General features: G+C 39.6%; 1 protein-coding gene across 9 annotated transcripts; it reads right to left on the bottom strand.

Moving 5' to 3' along the window:
• Positions 1-92: 92 nt before the first annotated feature.
• On the bottom strand, positions 93-27998 carry RCOR3 (REST corepressor 3). 9 transcript variants are annotated; one of them, XM_038132296.1, is made up of 12 exons: positions 26888-27998; positions 26354-26410; positions 20252-20329; positions 18732-18784; positions 16835-16996; positions 16363-16487; positions 14826-14922; positions 11962-12180; positions 10249-10326; positions 9407-9464; positions 3962-4203; positions 93-3532 (listed from the first exon to the last, which is right to left on the bottom strand). In XM_038132296.1, exons 1-12 carry the CDS (start codon positions 27027-27029, stop codon positions 3188-3190), a joined length of 1656 nt encoding a protein of 551 aa, XP_037988224.1. In that variant the 5' UTR covers positions 27030-27998; the 3' UTR covers positions 93-3187. The 9 variants fall into 9 exon arrangements, with proteins under 9 accessions (XP_037988224.1, XP_037988225.1, XP_037988226.1 ...); XM_038132297.1 differs by having other exon boundaries at positions 14844-14922; XM_038132298.1 differs by lacking the exon at positions 26888-27998 and adding an exon at positions 26698-26855.

Raw genomic sequence — 27998 nt, 5'->3', positions numbered from 1 at the left:
CCCAACACTCTAAGGATGAAAAAAACTCTAAGGACAAAAGTACCTATTTCCTTTTGCTCAGGAGCAACAAATTAAACTGCTTTACTATGATGTGCAATGTTTAGTGATTGTTTTATTAAATGCAGAAATACCTGCTCAACTTTGTACCCATTCTGATTTAAAGTGCAACAATTAAATCTGATAGTTCTTGTACATCCATATTTTGCAAGTGTTGTTTCTTGAATACATGTTGTTCCGATTATGCCTTGCATTTGTAAAATGTAACTTTTTAGTACCGTTTTGCTTTATTAACTAAAATAAACTGTACAAAAAGCTGTAGTTACATTAGCTTTGAACAATGTAGGATACACGTTCTCTGCCAAACGTTAGTGTGCAAACATTGTACATTTTTTAAAGTGACAAAATTAAGCCAACCTTGAAGTCAGAGTTCATTACTACATTACAAAACAGGAGACTAGATATGGCAAAAGAAATTTCCCACTGAAATCAACACCATTGTATAATTTTATTTCTAATTCTTAAAAAAATATAAATGAATTTAGAAGAGAATCACAGTATAAGGGCCCTAACATATTAGACCATTACAAGGTACATAAAAATAGAAGACACAGATTTCTTTGAAACTTTAATCCTTTGATTAAGCAGCAAGCAAATCACTCTCCAGGCAAACACTGCTTAAAACAAACCCTACCCCCCAAAACAGGACGTGCAAACTGTATGCACATATTCTGCAAAGCACACAATAAAGACATTTTGCTATGTACATACTTATTTAGTACTACAAATGCTAGGAGTTCCCTACTGTGTGCTACAGTGTAGGTAAATTAAGAAATACTACCCTACCTATCTCTGACCCTCCCTCCCCCCTTCAAATACAGCACCTTTGCCCAGTTATAGAATATTTAAACAAGATTAAACGGAATTACAATGTACTGAACAGTTTCATAGCAGTTGGTGGTGGCCAACTGTACTGTAACACCCAACATTCTGCATACTGAAGTCTATCGACAAGAGACAAGACAAAAATTAGCAGATGTACAATACACACACCTGGGAGACTCAATGCTTAAAGTAAAAAAAAAAAAGAAAAAAAGAAAAAAAAAAGGCAAAGCAAAAAATTCCCAAAGATAAATCTTACCACTGCTACAATAAAACTGTAAAAATGTACCATCTTGGTTTTTTATTGGTTTTAAAGATCAGAGAGCAGCCAGATTTGTGTGCAGCTAATGAGGGCACACTAAAGACTCATGATTCCCAGAACACAAGTTTCCATGACCACTAACTTCTTGGTGCTTGTTTTAAAATTCTGCTTTACTTAGACACAGGATCATCTGATGCTCACATAGTGGCTAAGCACCTACTCTGATGCAAAAGAAAATTTGTAAGAAAGACCTTTTGTATGAACCCTCAGCACACCAGTGAAAGCTCTCAAGAAAAAAAAAAATCTCAAGCTTGATCTGAGAGTATTTTAAAATGAAGAACTAAAACATAAAGGTCAACACTTCAACTGCAATTCGGGTTACAGCTATCAAACTTTAATATTAGATTTTCAAATGAAATAGAATCTGATAGTAGAAGAACTTCCCTTTGCACATTAAAAAAAGACCTTATTTAGCTGCTAAACTGATCATTAGACCACCTAATTTATCTGTGAAAAAAACCTAGGGAGAGCACATCTCATTTGCATAAAAAGTCCCATTTTAGTCAAGGGCAAATCTAGTTAAAAACAAAACGGAGTTAAAATGACTTTTAAACACCATTTCAGCTATAAGCAAAAAGACCCTTTCTAAATAGTATGACAATCAACATGAATATTATTACAAAATCAAGAATGCATTATTTTTCAATAGCTTAATTCAGATCACACAGTTTCAAACAGTGCTTTGGAGCCTGGTTTACTTGGAGGTTAGAGGCATCCGCTTTTACAAAAAAAACCCAAAAAAACCCCCACACCCCAAAAGACTACTAGGCATCAATCAAGGTTTCAAACAAGAATGCAGTGAAATGAGTTTCTTTCAAACTCCTATAATTTGGAAGCAATATTAATATCTATATGCAGGTTTTACTGAGCCAATAAAATAAACAAACACCCTCATCCTTCCCCCAATACCCTCAATTCATGTAATCAACTTTGCCAGATATATAGCAGGAGTCAAGAGATAATCACTCAAAAGTAAGACTGGGTTGGCAGCAGGTACCTACTCTCATGATACTCTACCAGCACCGCCAGCCTCTACACTTCCCTCATTAATGCTCAAGCAAGGTATCAGTGATCTAACACACACGAACTGCAGACAGTCATTCTCAGAGGAATGGAATTCTACTGTACTTACATTAGGAGAATTAGTGGAATAACAAATTAAATTAATACTTCTTGCTAGATGGTTCCTGTCCTGTCATCCCCCTGGGTGGTGGAAGCTGCTGCCACTCTATCCTGCCTAGCCCACAAGACAAGATTGCAGCAAGAAACTGGACTCCTGCTTCCAGTTAAATTCTATGAGTAGAACATGCATGAGATTTAATTAATTTGGTACAATAGCTCACTGAGTCTTCAGAATACTCTGAAAGAGGAGTATCTAATAAGCCAGTACCTTTTAAAACAAGCTAAGATGTTCTGGGAAAAACATGGAGACAACCTACATTTCACAAGTGTGAAATGCTTCTACTGTTATCTAAACAGAGTCAAACATTCTGAACCTAAAGCCATTATTTTCTTTCACTAAAAGGTAAAAAAAAAAAATTAAAAAATTCACACAAAAAGCCCCAACACTACATTTAAGTCTCCTACAATATTATCTATTTCTAGATTTGCCAGACTATTTTCCTGTAGTTAGATGCTTGACTATAAAGAACTGTAATAAAATAAATAGAGTAAAAATCAGTTAAACAAAATCTTGGTGTGTTGAACATTTATTCATTTAAGAAGTTAGCTTCCTTCAACAGTTATTCATACAGAGGAGGGCTGCAGTGTAGGCATTGTTCTGCTGTACAAGTCTTCGGCATAAAAATATTTTTATACAGGTGGTCATCGACGTCGTTCTGTTTCTAGTTCTTAGCTTGCTCCTCTGGAAAACTGGTCTGATACCTGTGAAGGCTTGCTCTTTTCTCCCCTTCATTATTTGGAAAAAAAAGTACATTGATACAATTTCTCAAATATGGGAGTTAGCATAATTCTGCTTTTATTTCTTCAGTGCAGAGTGGACTGAGATTCTGTCTGAATTCCGATGAGCGAGGGCGGCTGCTGGCCGCTGCCCGCGGTCAGCACGGGCCGGGGGTTGAGGCGAGGAGGCATGGAATTAGCTGGGCGGATGAGCGGCGGGGGAGGCTGGTTCGGGGTGGGCCGCGGCTGGATGAAGCGCGCCTGCTGCTGGAGCGGCGGCGGCTGGCGGTGCAGAGCAGGAGCAGCGGGAAGGGCCGGACGAAGTAACGGGGGCGGCTGATTTAGAGTTGCCATGGGAGCGGCAGGTGCCGGAGCAGATGCGTGTGCTGGAGGTGAAGGGCCTAAACACTGAGTGGCCGGAGTGCTTTGTGCCTGCGCAAAGGACAAAGACAAGACTGTGTAAACGGCCGTCCTGGCCAGGACGTCACGCAGTTGGGCTGCCACTGGCCACTACACAGGAAACAGCATTTTAAAAAAATAAAACCAAAGAACCGAGAAGTTACTGAAAAGAAATCACCAACCAAAACATTATATACAGCAGAACTAAAAATATTTACAAAGCAAGTCTTCTTCTAGAACAAGAAGTGTATTTTAACAGTAAAACAGTAACGTGATCGTCACTATCAAAGGTGCAGTCCTGCTCCCAGCTGGTTAACGACATTGGCTGAAGTTCTATGCAAGCTCATCATCATTCTTTAGAATGCGGTTTGCCACTCCACACCAGTTAACCTTATATTTTATCACTACATAAAATGCTGTTCCTCAACCCATGCTTACTTATTTCTGGTACACAAAACACACCTCATCTTCTTCATCAGTGCTCTTTCCTGATGGCACATTAGAAGTATTTTTTGTGTCCTCCCCTAAAGCAGAAGCATCACCATTAGAAGCCAGGGTTCCTTGTTCCGCTTCCCATTCCTGCAATACCTCCTCTAAGTTAAACCGACGCCTGTAGTTTACAAAGAAGTTCTTCACTTGGCCAACAGTCTTGTTGCCAATTACATCTGCAATAGCTTGAAAATCTTTACCATATTTTCGGACACCTGGAAGGCAAAGTAAATAACATAGCTGTGAAGAATCAGTCAGACACAGCTACGTGTGATGTATTTATAGAGAGAACCTACGGGACCTGCAAACCGAGGACTTGCTAACTAGGAGAACTTCTCAATTAGGAGAAGGCCTCAATTTCTATTAAAACAAAGTAATTTTTAATAGCACAGCTATCAACATACAAATCAAGAACTTTATTAAAAGGTCATTACCCATTCTTCTTAAAAGATCCTGGCTTACTCACCAAGCCTCTCAACCTAAACCCACACAGATTTGGCCTCTGACAAACAGAGTGAATCTTTCAGCGTGCTCACAGTAAGGGCAGAAGCCCAAGACCAGCTCAAGAGGGGAGGAGGGGCAACTGAGCATGTGTGAATGCCTGTAAACAGAATAAAATGCTAGAAATATCAAGTGACAAACATGGACAGCTCCTACAGGTTCCCTCCACACCAGCTGCGTGCAGATGGCTCTTTCCCACGGCCAGTGGGGCAGGAGTGGCAGAGGGCAGAACAGGGGGGCACAGTTCTGTAATCACAATATACTGCTCACTGCTGCACTTGTGACATGCTCTACTCAGGCTACACAGAGCAACTGCCAAGCGTTCACCTCACAAAGCCTGTTTGAAGCTTTCATTCACCATTCAAACTGGGTAGAAAAATCTGGGGGTTTACATTTACATTCTCCACCTTGGAGAATGTAAATATATTTAAGCTACTAGTGTCTGCTTGTAAGATGGCCCAGTAAAAGCCTCCAGGATTAAATCCCCTACTGATAAGCAGCATGACAGGTGAGCTTTGCGTTGCTCTTTTCATTAATTTTTGTACTGACAGCAGTAGTCACTTTTGTTTATGAGCACTTCAAAAGAAAATCCCAATATATATTTTAAATATTTCTAAAACTTCATTTGCATATAATACAAATACAGAGTGCAACATTCCATAGTTTTCAACTTAAAATTTGAATTATAATAAAATTATATATATTCTGTTAGATTTAGCCTATGTGTCTAGTTCTTCCCCTCGCCTGCTTAAGAAAAAAAAATCCTCAACATCTCCCACCTCTTAGAACATAGCTTTTAGCTGCACAAAGTATATTTTTAATTACAAGTGTCAAAAAGTTCAGTGACTTGAAGAAATAAACCAATTTTGTTCCAGAGTGAGTAAACAGAAGACTTTTTTGGCTGTCAGTTATGCATGAGAGGATTACAATTTGACTTCTCCTGTGAAGCTTGTGATAGTTAAACTCATTCGGAACATATTACAGTTCTTAGAGGACAGGCACTCTTTCTCATTACAGGAAAAGAAATTTATGCCTGATTTCATGCCTCACTTCAGAAAATGAAGCAAAGTGTTCAGAAAGTGAGAGTTGTTTCAAATCTGGAAGCTATGTTCCTTTTCAACTTAATTGTGAAGAGTGTGACCTTCAGTTTGTTCTGCTCCTTTCTACTTTCCTTGTTATTAGGCATTTCTGATGTGTTAATGTACACTCTGTGCAATTTAAAAGAAAAGTTCACCTCCAGGATAGTAACAAATTCTGTAGCCGAAGCTGATGTTTCAGCTGTCAGGAGCCCAGCTACATTATTTAGTATCTTTTTCTGGGGCATACAAAAGAATACAACCCTCCTGATTGTAGCAACCTTGGAAAGATTTCAGAGCCACGTGGGAGGGCATGGATCCAGGCAAAGCAAAGACAGGGATTTGGCTCTGTGCTTTATCAGCTGTACAAGGTATCAGCTGTACTCCTTAAAAGCTGTGTGTGCCCACAGAACATTGCCTCCAGTATTTTAATATTCTTTGTCTGCCCTACCATTACCACCCTTACTGATTTATAATGAACATCAAATGTCCACTGCAATATATCTAACATGCTGTACAATTAATCAAGCGAACAAGGTGCCCAGCAGAACAAAGCACATTTCTGTCAGAAAACTAATATAGACTTTTAGTGATTTCAGCCTTTTGTGTTACTATGGTGGCTACACTTCTTTCCTCCCTTAATCTACAAAAACAACTGAGCCTGTTGGTTATCTTCAACTCAAGTTGTCAAAAAATAAGGTCTTAAAGCCTATTTCCAAGCAAACAGCTTGAAAACAAGGTGTTCTTGCCTTCACTGAGAACCCAACTCTAAAAGAAAAACTAAAACTAAGATTTCCTTAGTTTAGCTACACACAGCACTGCTCATTTTGGATTCTTTTCAATGTTATTACCACTGCTCTACCACAATGATATATTAAAAGCCTTTCAAGCCACATAAGAAATAGAGAAAATTCACTGTGTGTTTATAAAACTTTAATGTATAAGGTGATGGCATATATTGATAAGAGTTGTTGCCAAGTCACCATCTCTGTCAAACTGGTGCACATTTCTTATGCATCCTTATACAAATTCAGTGCTAAACACCCCCAAATTATTTCTCACATGTTCAAACATTTATTCAATAATTTTATTAGGCTGGTGAAAGTAAAGCTCAAAAAGGACAACTGCATAGCCTCACTTCCCATGTATGAATGGTTTTCTCCCAACTCATTTGAAAGCAGCCCAGCTCACAGGAATCCTTCAAGCTCTTCAGAACTTCATCCAGCTGCAAAGGTACACTCGAACACGTGCATGCTCTTGAATACAGTATTTTATCTTGAATGCCTCTCTTGGAGAAACTTATAAATCCAAGTTTGATTCTGTTTACACTGCTTCATGTTGTACAGCACAGCAAACACAATATTAATCAGGGTGCAAAGCAGTATGATGCAGCACCACAACAAGGCAGAAATAGTTAATGGGAGCTGCAGTTCCACTGCGATGGGATTACAGTGCTCTTGGCAACTATCTTATGTAGAATTAGATCCTGATTGTCCCAACTATTTTTCTCTGCAATGCCATGAAAGTCATGCACAGCTTTTCAATGCAAATTTGTTGTCTTGAACAAGTGTTAAAACATTTTTGCAATTGCATTTTTATGGCCAAGATCTTAGTTTGAAAATATGATCATGCTTATACATTTCTGTACATAAAAGTTTGTAATTTAAGAACACTAACTGATGAACTAGCCCATGACATTCAACAACTGTTCAAAGCTGAGCTGTTAGCTGATAAATTATACTGTGAATATATTGGCTCAAGGATCATAAATCTGAGTCCACAACCCCATTGCAGGCACCCACACTACTTTTAAGATAGGTTTTCTCATTACCTCTTCCTTAGTTACTGGCAATCCCTTAAGATTAGCCTGCAGATAACAAGTTTTTTCATGTTTACAAAAAACAGAACCAAAATTATATTACTGTAGATTATATTTGCAATGTCCTTTGTTAGAGTTATTGTCCAAATTTAAGTGAACAAATCATGTAAGTGCCACCTACCTGCTTAATGCTTGTGATTTCTGTGAAATGATTAAAAGCATATGCCAAAAGATACCACTACATTTAATGAAATAAATCTATTTTTAAGTGTATGAACTAAATGTCCCCATGTTCAAGTCAAAGTTCAAATCCAAGCCTAATGCACATTATGGAAGCTTTGAGTAGAGCAGTTGTAGCTACCTTCTTAAAGCCAGGGGAAAACACAGCATGGCTCCCTCATGCCTAGAGTCTACTACCTCAAGCAATTGCTTTGAAGCAAGAAATCAGGGTCCTTAGCCTGAGGGATGGGAGACAGCACTCTCATTCCATGAGAGAGAGCAAGCACTAAGTAAGGGAGGGATAATTCGAACACTTTGTTCTTGTCATTAAGATTCTCTCTCATCTCCATTTTATATAGTGACAAGGGAAAGGGTCCACAGAGGAAACAATACATAGAAGAAGCACATGTAAATGAAAACAGATTTCTTCCAGAAAGCCAGATTTCTCACCCCATCCTTAAGGCTGACTACCTTTATAAAACACCATCCCTAGAGACCAGAAGACTGGATCTCCTCTCCAAAGAGTCACCACCAACCCTCACTCTCTTTTGCTCAGGCTCTAGTTTATTTGTCTTGTCGGTCACAGAGTGTCATAGCTTAACAAAAACTGACTGTATTCTTATCACTTTCCAAACTGTTGCTTAGAGACAACTCCAATAACTGAACTATGAAAAGGCAAAATGGTTTGAATCCTTTCATTCAAAGGCAGGCACAACGACCCTGGATTTTCCCCACTCTTCCAGCAGGTCTATCTTACTAGTCTATCATACTAGAGACATCTTCAGTTGCATCTGGGAACAAAATACTCATGTATTTAGCAATAGTGAGAGAACAAACTTAGGACACAGAACAGTTTGGAGATGCAAATCCAAGCATGAAGTATTTAAGTTGAAAGGCATGATTTAAGACTCACCATGTCTTTCTGCATTTCCATTCACACTTCAAAATAACCTAACTTTGGGTTCAGTCATCTGACTAATAAATAAGTACCAGGTATGGCATACTTGACAACTTTACACTGATATCCTAATCCACTGAATATTTTATACTAAAACTCAGTCTCTCATTTTCAAGGTGAGGAATACAGAGGAATAAAACAGATAGATATAACTGAGCTATTATCTTTATAAATTATGATCCACATAAGTGAGTCAATATATGCCTTCAAGACAGCATCTCCAGATATTTCCCTTACACGTTCCTTGATTTGGCAGTGTATGCTAATACAAGAGTCAGTTTTCCTCCATATAAATGAAATAAATGCAAATAAACAGTATGAATAGCTTATCAGAAAATGCTGGGGTTTTAGCCCAGTAAGACTGTTAGTCAAGCATCCATATCCAGCTTTGGACTCTTAAAGGGCCTGATGCGTAGATACCTGCCCATTACTCCCTCACGAACAGAGAAAAGCATCAGTAAAGCAGATTTACTTCTGCTTTTTCCTACCTTAGGATACTGGAGATGTCTTAAATGCTTCAAATTTTATTGTTTTAACTATTGCTTTTATCTTCCACATTAGAGAAATTCATGTAAAGTGATTTAAAAGATAATTGAAGGGACTTTCTGGTACTAATACAGTTGTTAAATCCTGCATAGCTTTTCTCTTTGAAATTTAACATGGGTAACAGAAAGCCTAGTGTCACATTGCTTGAATAAATGTCCTAAATATTCTCAATAGTTTTGCTGTTTTCCTTGTGACCAGATAAAGTTTAGTTCTGCATTAGAGGGAAATACAAATATAAGCCTAGGCACCTTTTCAAATCCTTCGCATCAGATTTCAACTTGCTGCTACTATTAACATACCTTGTACTGCAAGAAGCTGCTCTTCTGTGGTCCAACGGGCATTGATTTTCTGATTAGACTATTAAAATTAGAAAAATGGCACAAAGATCATTAAATTGTTTCAACAGCTGTAAGATATCTGAGCATCAATGTATTTTACTTGCACTACAGCTTGCAAAATAGGTAAAAACGTCTTGCTTATAAGCCAAAAATTTATAGTTTAAGATTGTTTTCATGCAGAGGAAATAGTGGTTTTGGATTTGAGCTTAAAACTATGCCAGTAGTTTTTCCTCTGTTTTAATGTAATTCTTAGTATCAGCTATATAATAACATATGCACAAGCTAATGATCTTTATGCAGACAGAATTTGAATTTATAGTAACATTTATCTAAACTATTTGGACTTGGTGTTCAGAGCGTTTTGCATTCATGTTATGTTTCATATCCAAGCCTTTAAAACAAGCAAAAACAGAAGTTCAGTAGCAATAGATCATTCATTTTAGATGCCAAAATGTATATATAGTCATGTTTTCACACAGAACACCATTTATTACTGGCAATCTACATTACCTATTTTTAATCCAAAAAGCCCCCATGTATCAGAGCTCAATTTCAGCTCCCTGTTACCATGAACAGACATGACATTTCAGTTTTTTCTGCTTCTTTTTTCAACCAGTTGCCATAAAAAAGCACCTACCACCGACTTCTTGTAAAGAAGCCAGACTCCCCCCTGCATGTAATTTAAAGGATCCTGTTTAAGCTGCTGCTGGAGTATAAACACTAGGCTGTAGCAAAACACATTTCTGCAGCTTCCCACTAATGTAAGTGCAAGGCCACAAGTTTCAGTGTTTATTCTGATTTACCTCAGGAGGTTTGAATTCTTCAATCCCGCCTTCCATTTTCTGTTTAAGTGCACTGTTTACTTGCTTAGCATTTTGAACCTTGGTCAAAAACAACAAAGTTAATCAGCTCCACAAAGAAAGTTGGTCACTTTACACATTTATCTTCACTAGGATTGCCACAAGTGTACCTCCTAAGTTAAAAAGAGAAATATTATGGTTTAAGGCTTCACTACTTTTAACTGTTTCAAAAAAACTTCAAAGAACCAAAACAAAACACATCAGTTTACTATGGAGAAAAAAAATTAAGCCAGTCTTTCAAAAGAACAGTTTGTTTGAGAGAATATTAAAAGCTGTTCACAAGTAATTTTTATAAGGATGCATAAGTTCTTGAAGAATTAAGACTATTCTAGACACAAAACTTAATACTCAGACATGCGAGATGTATTGCATATATTAACTTATGAACTTCTTCCTTCTAAAAAAAAATTCATGAGATGTTTCCAGTTAGTTCCTTCTGACAGATGCTTTTTATTGACCTGAGATCATTCTAATTTAATTATGGAGGATTCTTGAAATTATTTTAAATATTTCTTAGTTTATAAAAAGGACAGACCTTCCAAATTGTACATATACACATCTATGAACCGCTTAAATCTGACATTATTGCACATAAGGTAACGTAGGTAAGAAAATAGTTTTGCATACTATGGTGCACAGCTATTACAAGGGTTCTTAAGCATGGACACAAAAGCAGACAACTCAGTGGGAGATTCCAAAGGCTACGACTCTGAGATCACTGCAAGGAAAAAAAAAAAAAAAAAAAAAGAGAAAAAAAAAGAGAAACACAACCTAAAGGCTGTAACTCACCTACACTTAGGCTAAAGAGTGAAACCCACCTATGCTATTTAGCCCCAGAGTCCTGCTGTGACAGAAAGAAGCTTATTTCTCCTGTAAAAGAACATAAGGGAGCAAAAAACCCCATGAAAAAACCCTTTATTCACTCCATGATTTTGCAACATGGCAGCTCTATAAGGAGGCAAAAATTCCAGAAGATAAGCCTTGACTCTGTAGCCCCACCGCTCCTAGAAAGCAAGCATGCACATAACTACTGTACCCTTAGAAGCTGAATAATTACATGTTTCAACTTTAAATGCCAAAATTTAATTTCTTCATGCAAAGGACGCAGGCAATTTTCCTCTTAAAGGTGAAGACTAAAAAGCTTTTCTAAATTTAATAAGAAGTAGAAAATGTATCAATTCAAACAGAGAAATAACTAGGTCCATGACTTCCACACACCTCTCGTACTTTCATAATACGTGGGAAAGGACATCCAGAAAAACAGCTACAATTTAAAGCATAACAAATGAAACTTCTTCTGCTCCATTGGTCTCATTTTTGCTTTTCAAAGAAATACTTCTAACAAAGTAAAAAAAATTCAAATCAAATGTGACTTTTGATTTTTCCTGTCCCCAAATCCGTAGCACTGTTTTAATGCCACCCTTTTTAAAAAAGGTAATCTTGCTTCATTTTATCCAAAAGAGCAGATGAACATAAAAAACAAAACTGAAGATCAGCTACTATCCAGCATTTGTGGTGACAACTGTGGAACAAAATGAGGAAGACTCACATTAAAGAAGTTTCAGAATCTTCACAGATAATCTTCAAAACCATTACAATCAGAACAATCTGAGATGAAAAAAAAAAACAAAAACCAAGACCAATAACCCATGGTACCTGTCGCTTTAATGAGATTAGTTCCATATCCAGCTGTCTAAGAATTGTGTTGGCTGCATTGGGACTACAGGAAACAGCTATCACATCTTCCTGGGTCAGGTACATGCCTTTGGGTGGACGGCATTTGGAACGCTGGGAATGGTGGCGGTGCTGCAAGCTCTGATACTCTCTTCTACCCAGACCTATTTTGCTGGTCTGAACAGGCTGCTCATTATTGCCCTTTAATTTACAAGAAATAAACCATTAAAGAATAACAGTATCTTGTATACAACTTTACTAAAAAGAATGACGTATCAGATAGCATTGTAATGTCATATTTATGACAAATAAAACTTAAGCTAACATCCTCCTTTGCATGTATTATCCAACTACGTCTTGCAGATGAGTTGATGGAGCATACCAGTCATCTGCTGGATAAGCCTGCATTACTCTAAGAAAGGCTAGTTTTCAAAACTTTTTTTTAATATGGCCACAAATACATAAATGGTACAGAAATCCCAGTCTGAATACTGTGACAGAGGGCAAACATTATGGACCTCTAACATATACAGAAGGTAAGCAATATACACTTATGTATCTTGTTTTTAAAACAAATAATCAGTGACTTTACACATTTATTTCTGATCAGATATGAAGAATTTGGCCAAATACTAAAGGAGAAGAATGACGAAGTCAACTAGGCCAGGCAAGAATGCAAAATTACATTTGTCCCTGCTGTAAGCACTCTCCACAAAGAGACTGTACTGTTTGGTTCGGGGGGATGGGGAGGAGCTGATCTGAGATTTTGAAGAGAGAGTATGGACATACCCCTGCAGTCATTATAAAAAGCTATGTAATTTAGAAAACATGGGCCTTAATTATTTGCTTCTTTGGAAAGGAAAGGAATGGCAAAGAGGAAATTAAATCTTTGTTTTGGTATATATGGGCACGTAAACATTCTCTGCATGTATGTGACTCCCTTAGAGCAACTGAGTAGTTTCCCTATAGCCCAGGAGCAGAGACACAAAAATTACTTTGTCTGCAAGGATATTCTAATTCAAAGGAATGCTTAGTACCAAAACAGAAAGAGAATTCAGGCTTTTCCCTACTTCAAGCAGCTCCCTACTGCTCCTCCCTGCTGGCATCCAGGCATGTTAAGAGGAAGTGGTCATCTGATCACAGTGGCTGCAAAACCAAGTGCAGCAGCCATTATTATCATCATTATTATTATTTTCTGTAGTAGTAGTGCAGAGCAGCAAACAGAGTCTTGTTTTACTACATTTGACCTTGTGCCACGTTCTCTTCCCCAGCTAATATAACATCTTAATCCAGCCCACAGACTTCATAGAGGCCACCTTAGAAGCAATTAAGATATGTGCTCTTCCCCAGAAATATGATGTAGAGCATTACATCTTTGACATGTAAAAAATTCAAGGTTAAGCTTACTTCTGCCCTATTTATACTTATTGGGGTTTTGGTTCTGCATTGCTCTTTCAGTATGAAAGTGCAGTTCCTATGTGTTCAATCTGGATTTAAAGTGAAAATATTCTCTCATAATTTTGTCCTGCCAAGATAGAGAGCTTAGGTTATATTTGTTTGATCTGGTAACAGAAAGTTTCCATTGCTCTGTGTGCTCAAGCAGCCTACTCAGTTTATATTCTGCTTAGGAAGTGGAAGTATGCAAATCCTACCAGAACTATTAGATCACAAAATTATCTTGTGCAGATCCAAATAGCTCATCAGAAACTACAAACCTATTTGTCCTTTTCCTAGAAGTCTATCAACACACCACTTGAATTCTGGACTGCATGTCAAGATTCAAACTATAACCAAGTAAATTGAGCAAAATAGCCCTTATTTAGACATGGCTAAGGCAGCAACTCCAATCATTAGATTGCTAGAACAGTGAAAAGTGAAAAGGTACATTATCAGACCATGTGACATTGCAAGTACTATAAAATATCCCCATGTTAAAAAAGTAATCTTGAGCTCTTTCACTGAAAGGGATAATTGCCCTTTTTTTCCCCAAGGCCAGTAGATAAAGGGATACATAGAAGGTCACTGCAAAGCTCAGAACAGAAGCTGAACTTATCAGTCTTTTACTCAATATTATTTTCGTGAAAAGTGCAAAGTTTTATTCATAATCCTAGATACCACTTCATGGGAGTGCTGAAGTTTTGTATAACCTCTCCTCTCACTCTTGAGAAGCATGAACCGGCTGATTTAGGAAGATCACAAATGCTTAAAGTTGATCAAAGAAACAACTAAACACACACTTCAATGTGTTTTGCTAGTCTTGTTCATAGATAGCTTAATGTTTAGAACAAGAACTCAAACTCCTAAAACCTGAACATATCCTGAACACAGCAGTCATCTGTAAAGCTAACAGTAAGTGCTCATTAGGACAAAAATGTTTTTCCTCTACATCTATTAGTAAAAAGCATCTCCGTAAAACCACATATTAGTTGAAATGCATCACCTCATTATGGCTTTGAACAAACAACAAAAGTTGTTCTTTGAAAAATGTAATTTAATTTTAAAATTCAAAGAAAACATTTTGATTCAAATAATTCAGAACCAGTAAAACTGTAAACATACTAAGAAGACTGAAGGAGGGCAAATACAACCTGTTTTACTAGGTTGTGACAGGATACATCTCTTACAAAACTTGAAGATCTTTCAGGACACAGTGGAGGTAATGAGAAATTCTTTTACAGCCACAAAACGGCAAAAATACATGATACAATTTTGTTTCAATGAGAAGTCATCAAGGTCTTGATGACTTAAAGATCCTGGGAGTTCAGCAGGCTGAAACCTAAACCTCTGCACTACAACTCACTCTTCATAGTAACACATTCACTGAAAACAAACAAACTGACATTCACCATTAAGTTATCTGTTACCTCCTTTTTGGCTTCTTTTTTGGGATCATAATCACTATCATTTCCATCCATTGGATGAGATTCTTCTACGTCATCATCGCTAAAGACAGATTATAAAAAAGCTGGTCACTTAATTACTTTTTAAACCCAAATATAAGTATGCAACAGGGTAATAGTTATCTACTTGAATTTATCTATTCTGAGTATATGGCATCTCAAAATTATCTGTAGTTTTCAAAAGACAGCTGTTACAAGCATGATTTGCTGTATTAAATTTTAATAATTATTATGATAAAAAAAGCAATCCTAAACCACAGTTTCAAAGTTCCTTTAAGCAGTGTGGGTACTGCTGCTAAGAATTTTGGTGTCACCTTTCTTCAACTCAACCACTTGTGCCAGTGTGAGCACTTATGTGGCCAACTACACACCAAGGGCAGAAATAACCTTTCATTTACCCCATTAGTTTTAACAGACCAATTTTCAAACCACTGCACCAGGTGAATAAACCCTTGCTGAAGACTGTGGGGAGCATAGGGCATATGATGGGAAAACATGGGATTGCTTTTTCACCAACGTGCTTAAAATCTAGCAATTTAGGGGAGGTAAATGAAATTTACTGAATTAAATCAAAGAAAAGGTTGACTGTTCTCTTTTTAATCTGGAGCCAAATCCAGTCATTATGACAATATAATTTCTGAACAAATTAATGCAAAAACAAACTAAAATTTCTCGTTATTACCAAACCCTTCCAAACTGCTATTTTAAAAGCAAACTAATTTTAGCTTGCAATTTTTCAGAAATAGGATCATTAAATAAGCATATGAACTTTAGATTTCAGGAGTTATTGAAAATAACATATAATTAAAAAGACCCCTTTTGCTCCAGTTAAGCGATTTTCTATAGATATAAAATTACAGCTTCCCATATAAACATAGATTATGTTACTTATACGTGCAGCACATATCACCTTTTAAAAAGTGTAAGTTAATTATTACATATACTGAGCACAATAAAATTTTAATTTTATAATAACTGTGAGAAATGTTATTCCCGTCTATGCAAGACAACAAAACTACTCTGAGCTCTAATTCTCTTTGATAGCAGTTGTAAGTCTCCTAAAAACAACTTTATATAAATTTTTGTCATAAAACAATGCATAGGCATTGTAACTGCATCAGCTCTTCAGAGTGGTTGCGCTTTCAGTTGTAGTTCCATATTAGCTCAAAAATCCAAACAAAGAAACAATTCCAGCCCCACCCCCCCACCCTATACCCACAAAAACACTCTCCTGCACAGACAGTAACAGACTTTAGGGTTTAAATCCTTGTTTTTACAGTTATCCATTACAACACTCCCATCTCCTATTACAACTCACACAGACTGGAGTGATAAAGTTCTTAAAGCAAGGCACCAAACCCCTTGCTAAAACCAGAGATAGCACAACAGGGGTTCAGACCTGAAACACATGGTTCACACTGAAACAATGGCTAGAAATTACTCCACATCTCTACTTAGGAAGATTTCAGTACACAAAACTCACCTGTCACCTTGATTATTTCTATTAGCTAGTTTACGAGCCTGACGATCCATCAAACTTGTTCTAGAGCGAGTTTTTTTCCAAGAATAGTAATATTTTACAAGGCTTGCAATGGTCTTGTCTGGGAGCTAGAAGAATTCATCAACAGATTAACACTTTTAAAATCTAAAATTCCACCCAGAATTATAATTCTGCTCTGTTTATAACCATCTTTAAACAGTATTTTAAATGCATGAATAAGATTGAAAGGAGGAATGTATTTCATACACATTTTTAAAAAGGGGAGAAGACTTCTTTTCATCTGAGAGAAAAAGCTGTATGTCCAAGAGACATGATAAAATTAAATTAAATCTTATACTCAAGGTTCTTCCTGAAGCTTTTACACAGAAATCAACATTAAATTTTAGCCCACCAGAAGCCTTTGTTCTTAGTGCATCTGAGCTGTTTAATGCTTCTGATTAAAATATTACTTTACCATTTGCTGGATCCTGTGAAAGCTCTTTCCATGGAAGCTAAATGCTTGTTCAAATAGGACTTTATCTTCAACTGTCCATTCATCAGGGAAAGGAGTGAAGTTAGGGAGATCCGCAAGGGACTTCTCAATATTGTGTTTATGCCAGAACAACATGCCGAGAGCCTTTGAAAAGAAATAGTCCCTCTTTGGATTTAGTCAATTTTCCAAAAAGTTGAGACAAATAAAAACAGGCAATTTATTTGTTTGAAATAAAATTTGACTAGCAGAATCCCTTCTCAAAATGTATTTACAATTTTATTGGCTATTTACTATAGGTTACAAAATTTTCTTTGGAGACAGTGGGCACATCTATACTTTATTAATGGTATGAAAGCCAGACAATTTGAGGTTGGCATGGCAGCAGTAATTCTAGAGCAGCTTGAACTAGGCTGAGAGGTTCAAATCTGACCTGCTTTCTTACTTTACAGGCATATATCATCTACACAGCTCCTTACAGGCCCTTATTACCAGCCCACTCAAGAAAGAAAATAAAAATACTTTTAAGTATTAATACTTTTAAATAAAAATACTTTTCAGTAGCCAGAGGATCACCCAAAATGCAAGTCTGAAAGTTCAAAGTGAAAGTGGTCTTTCTACAACTCTCCAATCCACAAATAACAGCATGGCCACTTTGTCCTGTGCACCTAATAAGGAACGGAAATTTAAATATACTTTCTTATACAATTTCATTTCTCAATAGTCTAAAATGATTTTATGTTCATTGGACTTTCTGCCAGAGAATCACAGGCAGATTTGATGCCAAGATTTGGGCATGGGAATTGGGCAATGTAATCCACTCAATTTCAATCATACAGCACAGACACGATCATGAGGCATCTCTCCAACCCCCTGATTTCACATCTTCTAACAACCTGGACATAGCAAATCTCTGCTCTTGTTAAAATGGCAAGTGACAAACATCTCTTGCAAAGAAAAATTCTACTCCATTATGAGGAGTCTACAAATGTTTTGTACCAAAAGTTATTTTGGAAATCCATCTCCTGGAGACTTGAGATCCATCAGTTCCTCCTCTTGCCTAACAGAAGTCAAGGCATAAAGAAGTAACACCAAACCACAGGTATATCCTGGACACTGTAACACTGGCAGCCTCTTTGTCAGACAGCAGTTGATGAGCAAGCTTCCATCCTCCAAAACTTGATCATACAACTTCTTTCCAATTGTACAAAATATTGTTGCACGTATTTTTTTGCGACAGATAATCTCACTTTTACATAGAATGAAGAATTCTGTGGTAGAACTATATGCAGACCAGCAAAGTTTTATCCTTACATTTTAAGGAATGGTGGCCAAAGGCTCTTAAATAAAAGTGAACTTGTTTGCTACTTACAGAGCTAAAACTTGAGTCTGTTCTCCTGCCTCTGAAAAAACCCACTCAACTGAGGTCGGTTTGCAGGTTTTTTTCAATATGAAAGAAACATTTCCAGTGCCATCCCTATCAATTAATGGTTCAAAATTGTACCATAGTACCAAATTGTACCAAAGTTGTACCATTTGCATTCTAATGTTAAACTTTGAATTGGTAAGCTGCTTTCCTAAGAAACTCTTCAGCTAAATATACACACACAATTGCATGACATGCCCAGTGTACCAAGAAACATACCAAACCTTTCAAAAGTGCACATTACAAGCTGAGCATGTCATGAAAACAAAGAGCTCAATCTTTTGCAGAGAATCCAGACCACAACTGTATGCAGATCCATTTAACTGCAGTGTTTGCTGCCGTGCCTGAAGAGAAACAGCGTTAATTAATGGTAACCAAGAGGAAAAATAAGAGTTGTGTTATAGTTTTATATTAAAAAAATCCTTTAAATGAGCACTCTCATTCCACAGCACTTACCTGTTCCACATTGTATCCATGTTTTTCCTTTGCTATTGCTATATATTCATCCACTGTAACAAAGCAATGTCAGAATTATTCTTTAATACTTTCAGCTCTGCTCTATGACAGAATTAGCCATCTAACATGGGGAAAGAGTCTCCCCATGCTTTAACACACTGCATAGGCCAGGTCCCCCAAAACGTTAAATATACTCACAGCTTTATTAATAATAAATACACCCACTAGCCATTATTGAACATTTAATTTTATAAACTTTTTACACAAGCTAATTTTGCTTTCTTTCACATTTTTACTAAAACCATAGAGGCTCATAATTTATTTATTTAAAGCAGAGACTAGCTGGTTATTGAAAGGCTATGCCTTTTTGGACCCCCCCCCCAGGGTTAGCTTTAAATGTAACTACTTCTACTGCTTGTATTTCCAAACATGTTGAAAATTACAGCGAGGAGATCCTATATCAATGATTATGCATATCCTCAAGATTACTATAGCTTTCACTGAATGGATTTTAACTATTCAGTTTTCAATAGAACATATGAAAATTCAATAATTAGATAACGAAACTAAGGAATAAAATTTTAAAAATCGTATTTAGCAATAATAGAGCCAGCTTTGAGTTGAACACTCTTCATAATTTTGAAATTAAGTCCCACTTTTTTATTTTTAAACAGAACCTTTTCCTATTCACCATCTAGAGCTCAAATTAAGTGGCAACTAAAGAGGTGAAAGGAAGCACGATTAAAAAAGGAAATAATCAAATCCTCCTTCTTCAAATGGACAAGGGATATCCTTGCCATGCACTGTTGCTGCAAAGAGGTAATTATACTTAAAAGGAATGAAAAAAGTGTTTAATAATCACAGCTGTATTTTATTCCTAACTGTTCTGCAGTAGTTGAAGGTGCATACCCTCAAACATAGAGGGACACAAATCTCCAGCTACCAGTATTAGATAGAAACTGTCCTGAGGATGAGGTTCTCATGGTTGCATCCTCAAAGTTTACTCCCCTATATTACATACGGGAAATTCTAGCACAGGAGACAGGTTTAAACTAGATTAAACAGATAACTGATCACATTTAGTCAGATGACTCTTGTATTTCAGGTCACTCCTAAAGGGAAAAAATGTTTGGTTTTCCCTTCTGACAGCAGTAATAATTTCCCCTTGAAGTGGGCCTCAACAAATCTTGTCTAAATTCATCCACTGTAACTCCTTCTCCTAGGAATTTAAAGCAGCAAGTTCCTCATGTTCAGATATTTTATGCTTTAATTAATAACAAAAGGTTTCACAGACAATTATGATGATAACACAAAATAGGCAGTATGATTTGAAACAAAGACTACTAACATAAGAGAAGATCATCTTTGCTTTACCTGGAGTACTCTAAATAAAGAAAAAGAAGATTCGTGTTTAATTATTTGCAGTTTCACTGTGTGTAAAATAAAGAGCAAACAGGCACACCAGAAACAATTATTTAGTTTACTTAAGCACCCAAATTCCTAAGCAGGCAAGGACTTACACTTGGCATCAGGAATATTGTGATATGGAGACCATACAAGCATCCCTCCATTATCTTTATCAGTGTATTTTGTGGCACCTGTAAGAAAACAAGTAACTCTCAGTATTTATTTAATAACTATGATCTAGAGAACAAGAAGTCCAGCTACTAAGGAAGGGGGGGGGGGGGGGAATCATTAATTCACAATTAATTCATTAAGCTATCAAATGGCTGAGTCTGAACACTACTCTTATACTTAGGATGTTCAAGTACAACTAAATATTAGACAGTATCCTGGTTACCACAATTAAACCACTGAAGTGCATTGCTTCAGTTGGAAGGAATCTTATCTAGTTCCAAACCTCTTGTCATGGGCAGGGACACCTTCCACTTGACCAGGCTGCTCAAAGCTCCATCCAGCCTGGCCGTGAACACTTCCAGGGACAGGGAATCCATGCTTCTCTGGGCAATGTGTGCCAGTGCCTCACCCCCCCACAGTGAGGAATTTCTTCCTCATATCTAAATCTATCCCCCATGAAGTTGGCAAAGATGCAACTTTGTTCTCCTGAAGTTTGATTGTCCGTTAGTGCTCTAACATTTATCACTATCATAGGAGTACTAGGACCTACTGTGGTCAGTTAGACTTCCTTAAAACAAAAAACCAAAAAAAAAATAGATAAGAACTAGAATTCAGTCACCATCCCTGATCCCTTTCAAGAAGAAACTATACTAACAACTATGCCAGAAACAATTCTGTTCATCTCTCTCTAGTTTTGATTTTTCTAATTTTATAATTTTAATATTCACAGCCAACCAAATTGCACAGCTGGAGAAAGCAGTTAGACGTAAAAGTAATTTTTGGTTTGTGTACCCCCACCTCAATGTAGCAAGAGAAGCAGTACAAATTATCCAACCCATCAGGACAGAGCAAAACCGATGCAAACACTGAAGCACTAAATCAGAGCATATGATTTTTGAAAACATACTGCAAAAGCAAACTCCCTGATACTGTAAAAGCATTTATTCTGAGTCGCTTTCCATTACTATTTCACAAATGTAGCCTAAAACATAAAGCCCCTTACAAATTATTTGTTTAAAACAGTTTATCTCGCTAAGAAATTGCTCAACAATTGGATTTATATCTAATGTCAGTATTAATTCCTTGAGTAATCACCCTCAGAGAAAATATCCTTGCATCCTTCTTGGAGAAGAACAGCTTTTTTTATCCGGTGAAACAAGTAACTTTTCACTACATTTTTAGCTTACGCACTTTATATTTAGGCTCTACATCTTGTTTGAAGCAAACAAAAAACCAAACCCAGTGCTTTGGAAAAAAGAACAGTGTAGTGCTTCCCCTTTATGTACTATGTTTTGTTGCTCTTCCCTCCTCAGTTTGGCAGTGTTTTGTATTTGCTATCATCTCTGCAATCTTGATCCATCACAACTGTGAACTTGAAAACAGTTTATTAAAGAACTCCTGCGCCTTTCCAAAATGAGATGTGTAAGGCAGATAACTTCAGTGCAGCATAAACTCTGCAACAGTTAAGAATGTGCATACACTCATAAAGCACCAGTTTCAAGGCATAAGCACTACTAAATACTGAAAGGTTTCTGGTATACAAGAACAAACTCTTTAATATAACATTCCACTTTAGAATAAAAAAGCATGACATTTTTAGTCATTAGGAATGCAAGACTTCATGAAGAGCAGGGCAAGCTGTTACAGGCACAGTATTTCTCTTGTCACAAGTAAATGACCACTATCCTGCACTTCATTCTAACTAAAGATGAGGAGAAAGCAGGATGACCAGAGAATGTATTAGAGTCTCAGGTTATGAGGAAAAAATGTCTAAACTTAAGATACCTGCAGACAACTGGAAATCATGGATGTTACCAGATACTGAATACTCAAGTACTAAGTATTGTAGTAAAAAATAATTAGTTTCAGAGCTTTTGTGTCTGCAGGAGATCATGTATGTGGTGACACTCCCCTAATGAGGTGTGACCCTCACATGACAAACAAGCAACAACCACCAGAACATCCCTTTTCAAAGCAGTGCTGTGTCCCCAGCAGGAATCAGACATCTGCTTCCATTCAGGTGGCACCTTCGCACTGCCAAAAGAAAAGCCAGGATGACAAAGGAATAATGAGATGCATACAAGTAGCTTGAAGGAAGGCACCCTGACCTCAGCACAGCATGTCCCTAGCTATAGGACAGGGATCCCTCCATCTCTGATGCCTTGAGAGGCTGATCTGGAACAGAGACTAGACAGAGCTAAAAGAATAAAGTAGGTGATACACCTTGGGCAGTACAAGAGCCTGGCCAGGGCTACACCCAAGATGGACCCAAAATGGTCACAAGATGGACGACCGGTCACGAGGTGTCACACTTTTATAAGTTTTGGTCCATTTACATATTGGGGTTAATTGTCCAATTACAGCTTCAGGTTATGAAGTCCCATCCTCCTTGTTTGCCCTCTTCAGTTCACTGCTGTTTACGCTTTTTGGGCCTGAAGCTTGTAACCTTGGTTCTCAAGCTGGAAAAGGAATGTTTTGTCCAACTACCCTGTGAAGAGAACTTACTAACATTTAATATGAAGCTCAGAGCTACACACCAAGGCAGCACAATCTGAAAAATATGAAAACTAAAACTTAAGGCATCATCTCCATATGCAAGACCATGACCTACCTTCCTGGGAACTTCCTGCCTGTCCTTCGTGCCCCAAGCATTCAAGGAAGCAGCCCTAACCCTCAAAGAGGTTGTGTTACACCTCAAGGGCAACATGATCCATTTTACAAGGGAATGGGGCTGGAAATACCTGCAACATGTTAACCAAAGTGTGTTAGAAGACTTGTAAGTCAGTAAGGAAGAGAAGGACCAAGAGCTACATCTGAAGTCTCCCTCTCCCCAAAACACACCTCCAAGCCACTGAGGAAGAGGTTTCTGCCCTTCAGCTGCTGCACCCCTCTGCCAGTACCAGTTAGGAAATGCAGCCAGCTGAAGATGACCAACAGGTCATGACTCTGCACCACTTCCAGAACAGGGCAATCATAGCAGCAAGCTGACCCTCTCTAAATTGCAGCTTCACATTTGAAGTTAGGTATGCACGGCTAGTGCAGCTCTGTACAGGATTCCAGGCACTGAGAATAAAGTGATCATCCAGAAGCATACAGGACACAGTGAAAGCATTTTAGGTCAGCACGGCAGTTTAAAAGTGCGTTGGTTTCCAGCAGAAAATGTGCTTTTCCCTGCTTAAGACTAAGCCTTCCCCACACCATTTAATAATGTCAACTTAAAAAAGCCTGTTTTCCTATTAGAAGACTAGAGAGAGAAAAGTTATAGACATACAGACAAATGCTTTCCTAAGTGACCTTAAATGGTATAAAACATTCTTCTTGACAGCCCCAACTCCATCCCTGAAAAGAGGGTAAATGGGAAATTAGGTATTTCAGCATTAAGTAGGCAAAATCCATACTAAAACCATTGTGAAGTCTAAATCTGAGTAGAATAAAACTTCTCTAGCAGTTCTCTGTGGATGACACAACAGGGTGGTGCATTCTCTACTGTGATTTCCAAAAGAATGCAAACAACCCACAATATAAGGATACCAGCTTTGTAATATTCCGTTGGATCTGTAGTGGGTCAGAAAGCACAAGCAGAAAAATTTTCACCAAGAACATAGAATACTATAGGAAAACCAGGAGGAGGAGACAAAAATCTGAGTGCAAGAGATGATATGTTAATTCAGCAAAGCAGATAAAGTAAAAAACCCAAGTTTACTTATTAAAATTGTTTCTTGCAGTGACAAAATCTCTCTCATTGCTGTAATAGTTGGTGACAATTAAAAACAAGATTTCTCTTAAGCTCTATCTGAAAGTTTGCTTATAAAAGTAATATGGTGTGGAGAGTATGTTATAATACGTTGTATGTTGTAGTATGGTGTAAGAGAGTATGTTAAAGTGAACTTTGCCTAATTGCTGCTTCTAACCACAATCCACTTCTTCCATGAGACACTGAGAAACAGTGGCACTTTTTCTTTAAAAAATCATCTTGTTTTATACATAAACTAAATTTTAAAAAATGTTTACTGCCATCACAACATTAATCATGAATATTTTGTTCCTCAGTGTATTGTTGTGGAGCACTGCTTATGGCTATTTTTCAAGACAGGCTAAGTGAAAACCAAGGATTAGTATTATTCCACTCATTCTAGTATTTTGTAGGTTTATCAGGGCCACCTTTTGTGTCATGTCTACTTTTATCCATCATTGATTCCCTTCTCCCACCTATTTATTTCAAGGGGCTTTACTTCAAGAGTACCACAAATCAACACATACTCTAAAGTATCTAATAAACCCTAAAAAAAGAGCACTAGCAGAATTCCAAGAAGAAACATAATTAAAGATAATCAAATACAATGCCATGTCCTTATATGCAAACCTAGAACTAAAGGAGAGCTTATTACCTCACTTGCTACAAAAAAGTAACCTAAATGTACCTGTAAGAGCACAGATTTAGTTCTGTCTCTAAGAAATTATGCCTCAAAACTCACCAGAAAAAAAATTTCAACCAAAAAACCAAAGAGGTGAAAGAATGAGATCTCGCTGGTATCTCCTCAGATAAATAATCTGTTAACTTGGTAAGTGCTGTACTTTTAAACTTGATGGACTTTTAAATTTATTTTGTAAGACTTAGGTGTTCCAAAATAAATCACTACCTCCTTGCCCTAATAAGCAAAATACACACAACAAGAAGGATAATACCTCATAATAAAACATTATGCCTCTAACTCAGGAGTTATTAAAGAAACATTTCCATTATTAAGGAAACTGATAGGGTGAGTATATACTAACCCCAGTTATTGGCGAAAGAGGCATTAATTGAATACCATCCCTCAGACACACTTAGGAGCTCTAAAAAATCTGCTTATGGGAGAGCATAAAATTAGTTCTGTAGTTACTAATGTAATGGTACTACTGCATATACAGTTTACAAAATTGAAACCACAGAACCTCAATTGTCCTACCAGGGCTGAAGAGCTCTTTTAATCAAAAGAAAAACAAACACTAGGTGTTTTCCTAATTTAAGTGGCCTATAGGAAAAGCAAACCCAGGCTGGACGTTAGAAACCATCATTTTTATCCGTGTATATTTTTATGTAGGCAATGTAAAACTAAAGGGTGCAAACAATTAGCCTTATTAACAAAGAGACATAGACTGCGTGCTCCTTCCCAGGGGAAAGGCAGTCCCTTAAGCCAAGATCACGCATTCATTTAATCCCACCCTCGCGCTTTCCTTCCCCCGGCCTTTTCTTTGGCCGGTGGGGGCTTGAGCCCATCCAGAGGGGCTCGCTCCAGCCTCGGGAGGCACCCTGAGAGCAATCCTCTTCCGGTAAGAAATCACCCGACACCCACGGAGCCTGCCTGGAGAGCAGGAAAGTAGATAGGCTTCATCTGACCACTACAGGAAAACTGCTGAACGCTGCTGTGGCCTCCCTGCTCAGTGTAGTAAGGCACGGCAGCATTCTAGCCATTAACTTGCTAAAGCTGAGTACCAGGCTATGCGAGCGTACCCATATTCCTCGGGGCGGGGCTGGGGGGGCGAGGAAGGCGGAGGAGAGCAGCTCAGCCTGCCACGGCGGGGCCAGCGAGGCTACTACAGCACACAAAACCAGGAGCAGGAGTTTCCCACCGAGCGCATCTTCCACCCAGCAGCCAGGTCTGCTCCGCTTCCGGCAGGGCGCATCACTTCCCACCCTCGCCCGATAACATCCATCAACCCTCGTCAAAAATTTTTTATGGTTGCAGGTTTAAGGACAGGGAGGAGAAAAAAAAAAAAAATCAAGCTTTTTCTGCTTCACCGCCTCCCGCCGGATACACATAATGCGGCCGATAACGAAGTGAGACTCCCTCGCCGCGAAGCCCCCCGCCCCCGGAGAGCAGATGCTGCCCCGGCCGAGCCTCCCGCCGCCCGCACCGGGTCGCCGACACAAAGGCTCAAAAGCACCGTAAACACAGCCCCGCGGCCGCCGCCGGCGGAGAGCGCCGGGCGAGCCCGCCCCGGCGGCGAGCCCACCCCTCCCGCCTCGGGAGATGTCAGGTTACAGCCGAAAAGCGATTTACCGGGCTCGAAGTCAGGAATGCGCGCCTGGTATTCCGCTCCGACCCTCATTCCTACATCTGCAAGGCAAAGGGGGGAAGAGAAATTAAGGGCTGGAGCGTCCCCGGGCGCCGTCCCAGGCTCCCGCCGTGCGGCGGGCGGGCGGGCTGGCGGAGCCCCCGCCGCGGCCGTGCGGAATAAGCCACCTCCTCCCCCCGCCACCCCCCGCCCACCGCCGCCGCCGCGGATTAAGCCCCGACGACCGCCGAGGAGGGGGCAGGAGGAGGCGGAAGGGGGAGTTTATTCCAGCGGAACAATGGGGACGGCGGCGGCTCCCGGGAGACACTCCCTCCCCATCGTTAAGTACCGCGGGGGCAGCCGCGGGGCCGCGCCGCGCGCTCCCGCCCCCCCGCCCCGCACACGCGCGGCCGCGGCACGGACGGAGCGGCGGAGCCCCGGCACCGGGAAGGGGGAGGCGGCTCGGCTCGCTTCGCCGCCCCTCCCGCCGCCTCCGCCACCCCCCTGCCGCCGCCGGCGGGGCGGCCCCAGGCTCGCACCGTGCTCGTCGCCACTGTCGCCGCCGCCGCTCTCCGGCTCCGAGTAGTGCCCGTTGGAGGGGCTGCTGCTCTTGGCGCCGTTAGGGGCTGCCCGGCTCTTACCCCCCAAGAGCTCCGCGCCCTTCTCCATCATGCCCGGCATGCCAGGGCTGGGAGCGGGGGAGAGCGGCGGCAGCGCTGGCTGCCGAGGGGGGGGAAGTTAATACGAGGCCGCCATGTTGCCCCCTCCCCGCCCCCCCCTCGGGCACCTCCTCCCCCCGCCCGCCGCGCCCCCCTCCCCCGGCGCCGGGAATCCCTCCGCGCCGGCCCGGCCGGATCTCGCCGAGGGGCGGGGATGCCGCTGGAGCGCCGGCGGCGCGGCGAAAGGAAGCACGGCAGGATCGCTCCCGCTCCCGGACTGCGGCCGCGCCGCCGCGCCGTGGAGCTCACCCGGCCAGCGGGCCCAGAGCACAGAGGGGACTATTTCCCGGCGGCGGCGGCGGCGGCGCAGGGATCCCGGCGGGCGGGAGTCGCGGCCCGGTGGTGCCGCGGCCGGGGGCGGGAGGAGCCGCGGGACGGGGCCCGGCCACCTCAGGGCCGGGGCCGCGGAGCGGGGAAAGCCGGTGCTGTCACATCGCTGAAATCACACGATGTGTGAACCCGTGCTGGGTTTTCTTTCTAAATTCAAAAAGTGATCAGTTTATTTACCTATTTAGTGAATTCCGGTGCGTTACCCAGTGCTGCGGTGTTACCATCCAGTTTATCTCAAATATTCACGTTCTGTGAGGTCAAAAAGGGCTGCGACGGGCTCCAGACCGAGTCCGAGTTACAGTGTGTGACAACAGTCTTGCTGCTTAATCTGGAGATGCATTATTAGTCTGGTTTGTTCTGTGCAAATACATTTAGTGTTCTTGTGGCTATGATTTAATATGGGTTATAGATATTTTTAATGATGCAGTGATAGTTTGTTTGCAGTTCATCTGATTTCCAGATGTAGGGAAAAAAAGTATAAATTTAAATTGCTGTATATCAAATTAAAGTCTCATGTTCTAGCTAAGAGTGTCTGATGCGATCCATTACCCTTTCTCACATCCCAGCAATTCTTCCCAAACTTTGCCGTGGTGACTGTCTA

This window comes from Motacilla alba, chromosome 3, assembly GCF_015832195.1.
Source record: "Motacilla alba alba isolate MOTALB_02 chromosome 3, Motacilla_alba_V1.0_pri, whole genome shotgun sequence".
NCBI classification, from domain to species: domain Eukaryota; kingdom Metazoa; phylum Chordata; class Aves; order Passeriformes; family Motacillidae; genus Motacilla; species Motacilla alba.
This window is presented reverse-complemented; position numbering and strand designations above follow the sequence as displayed.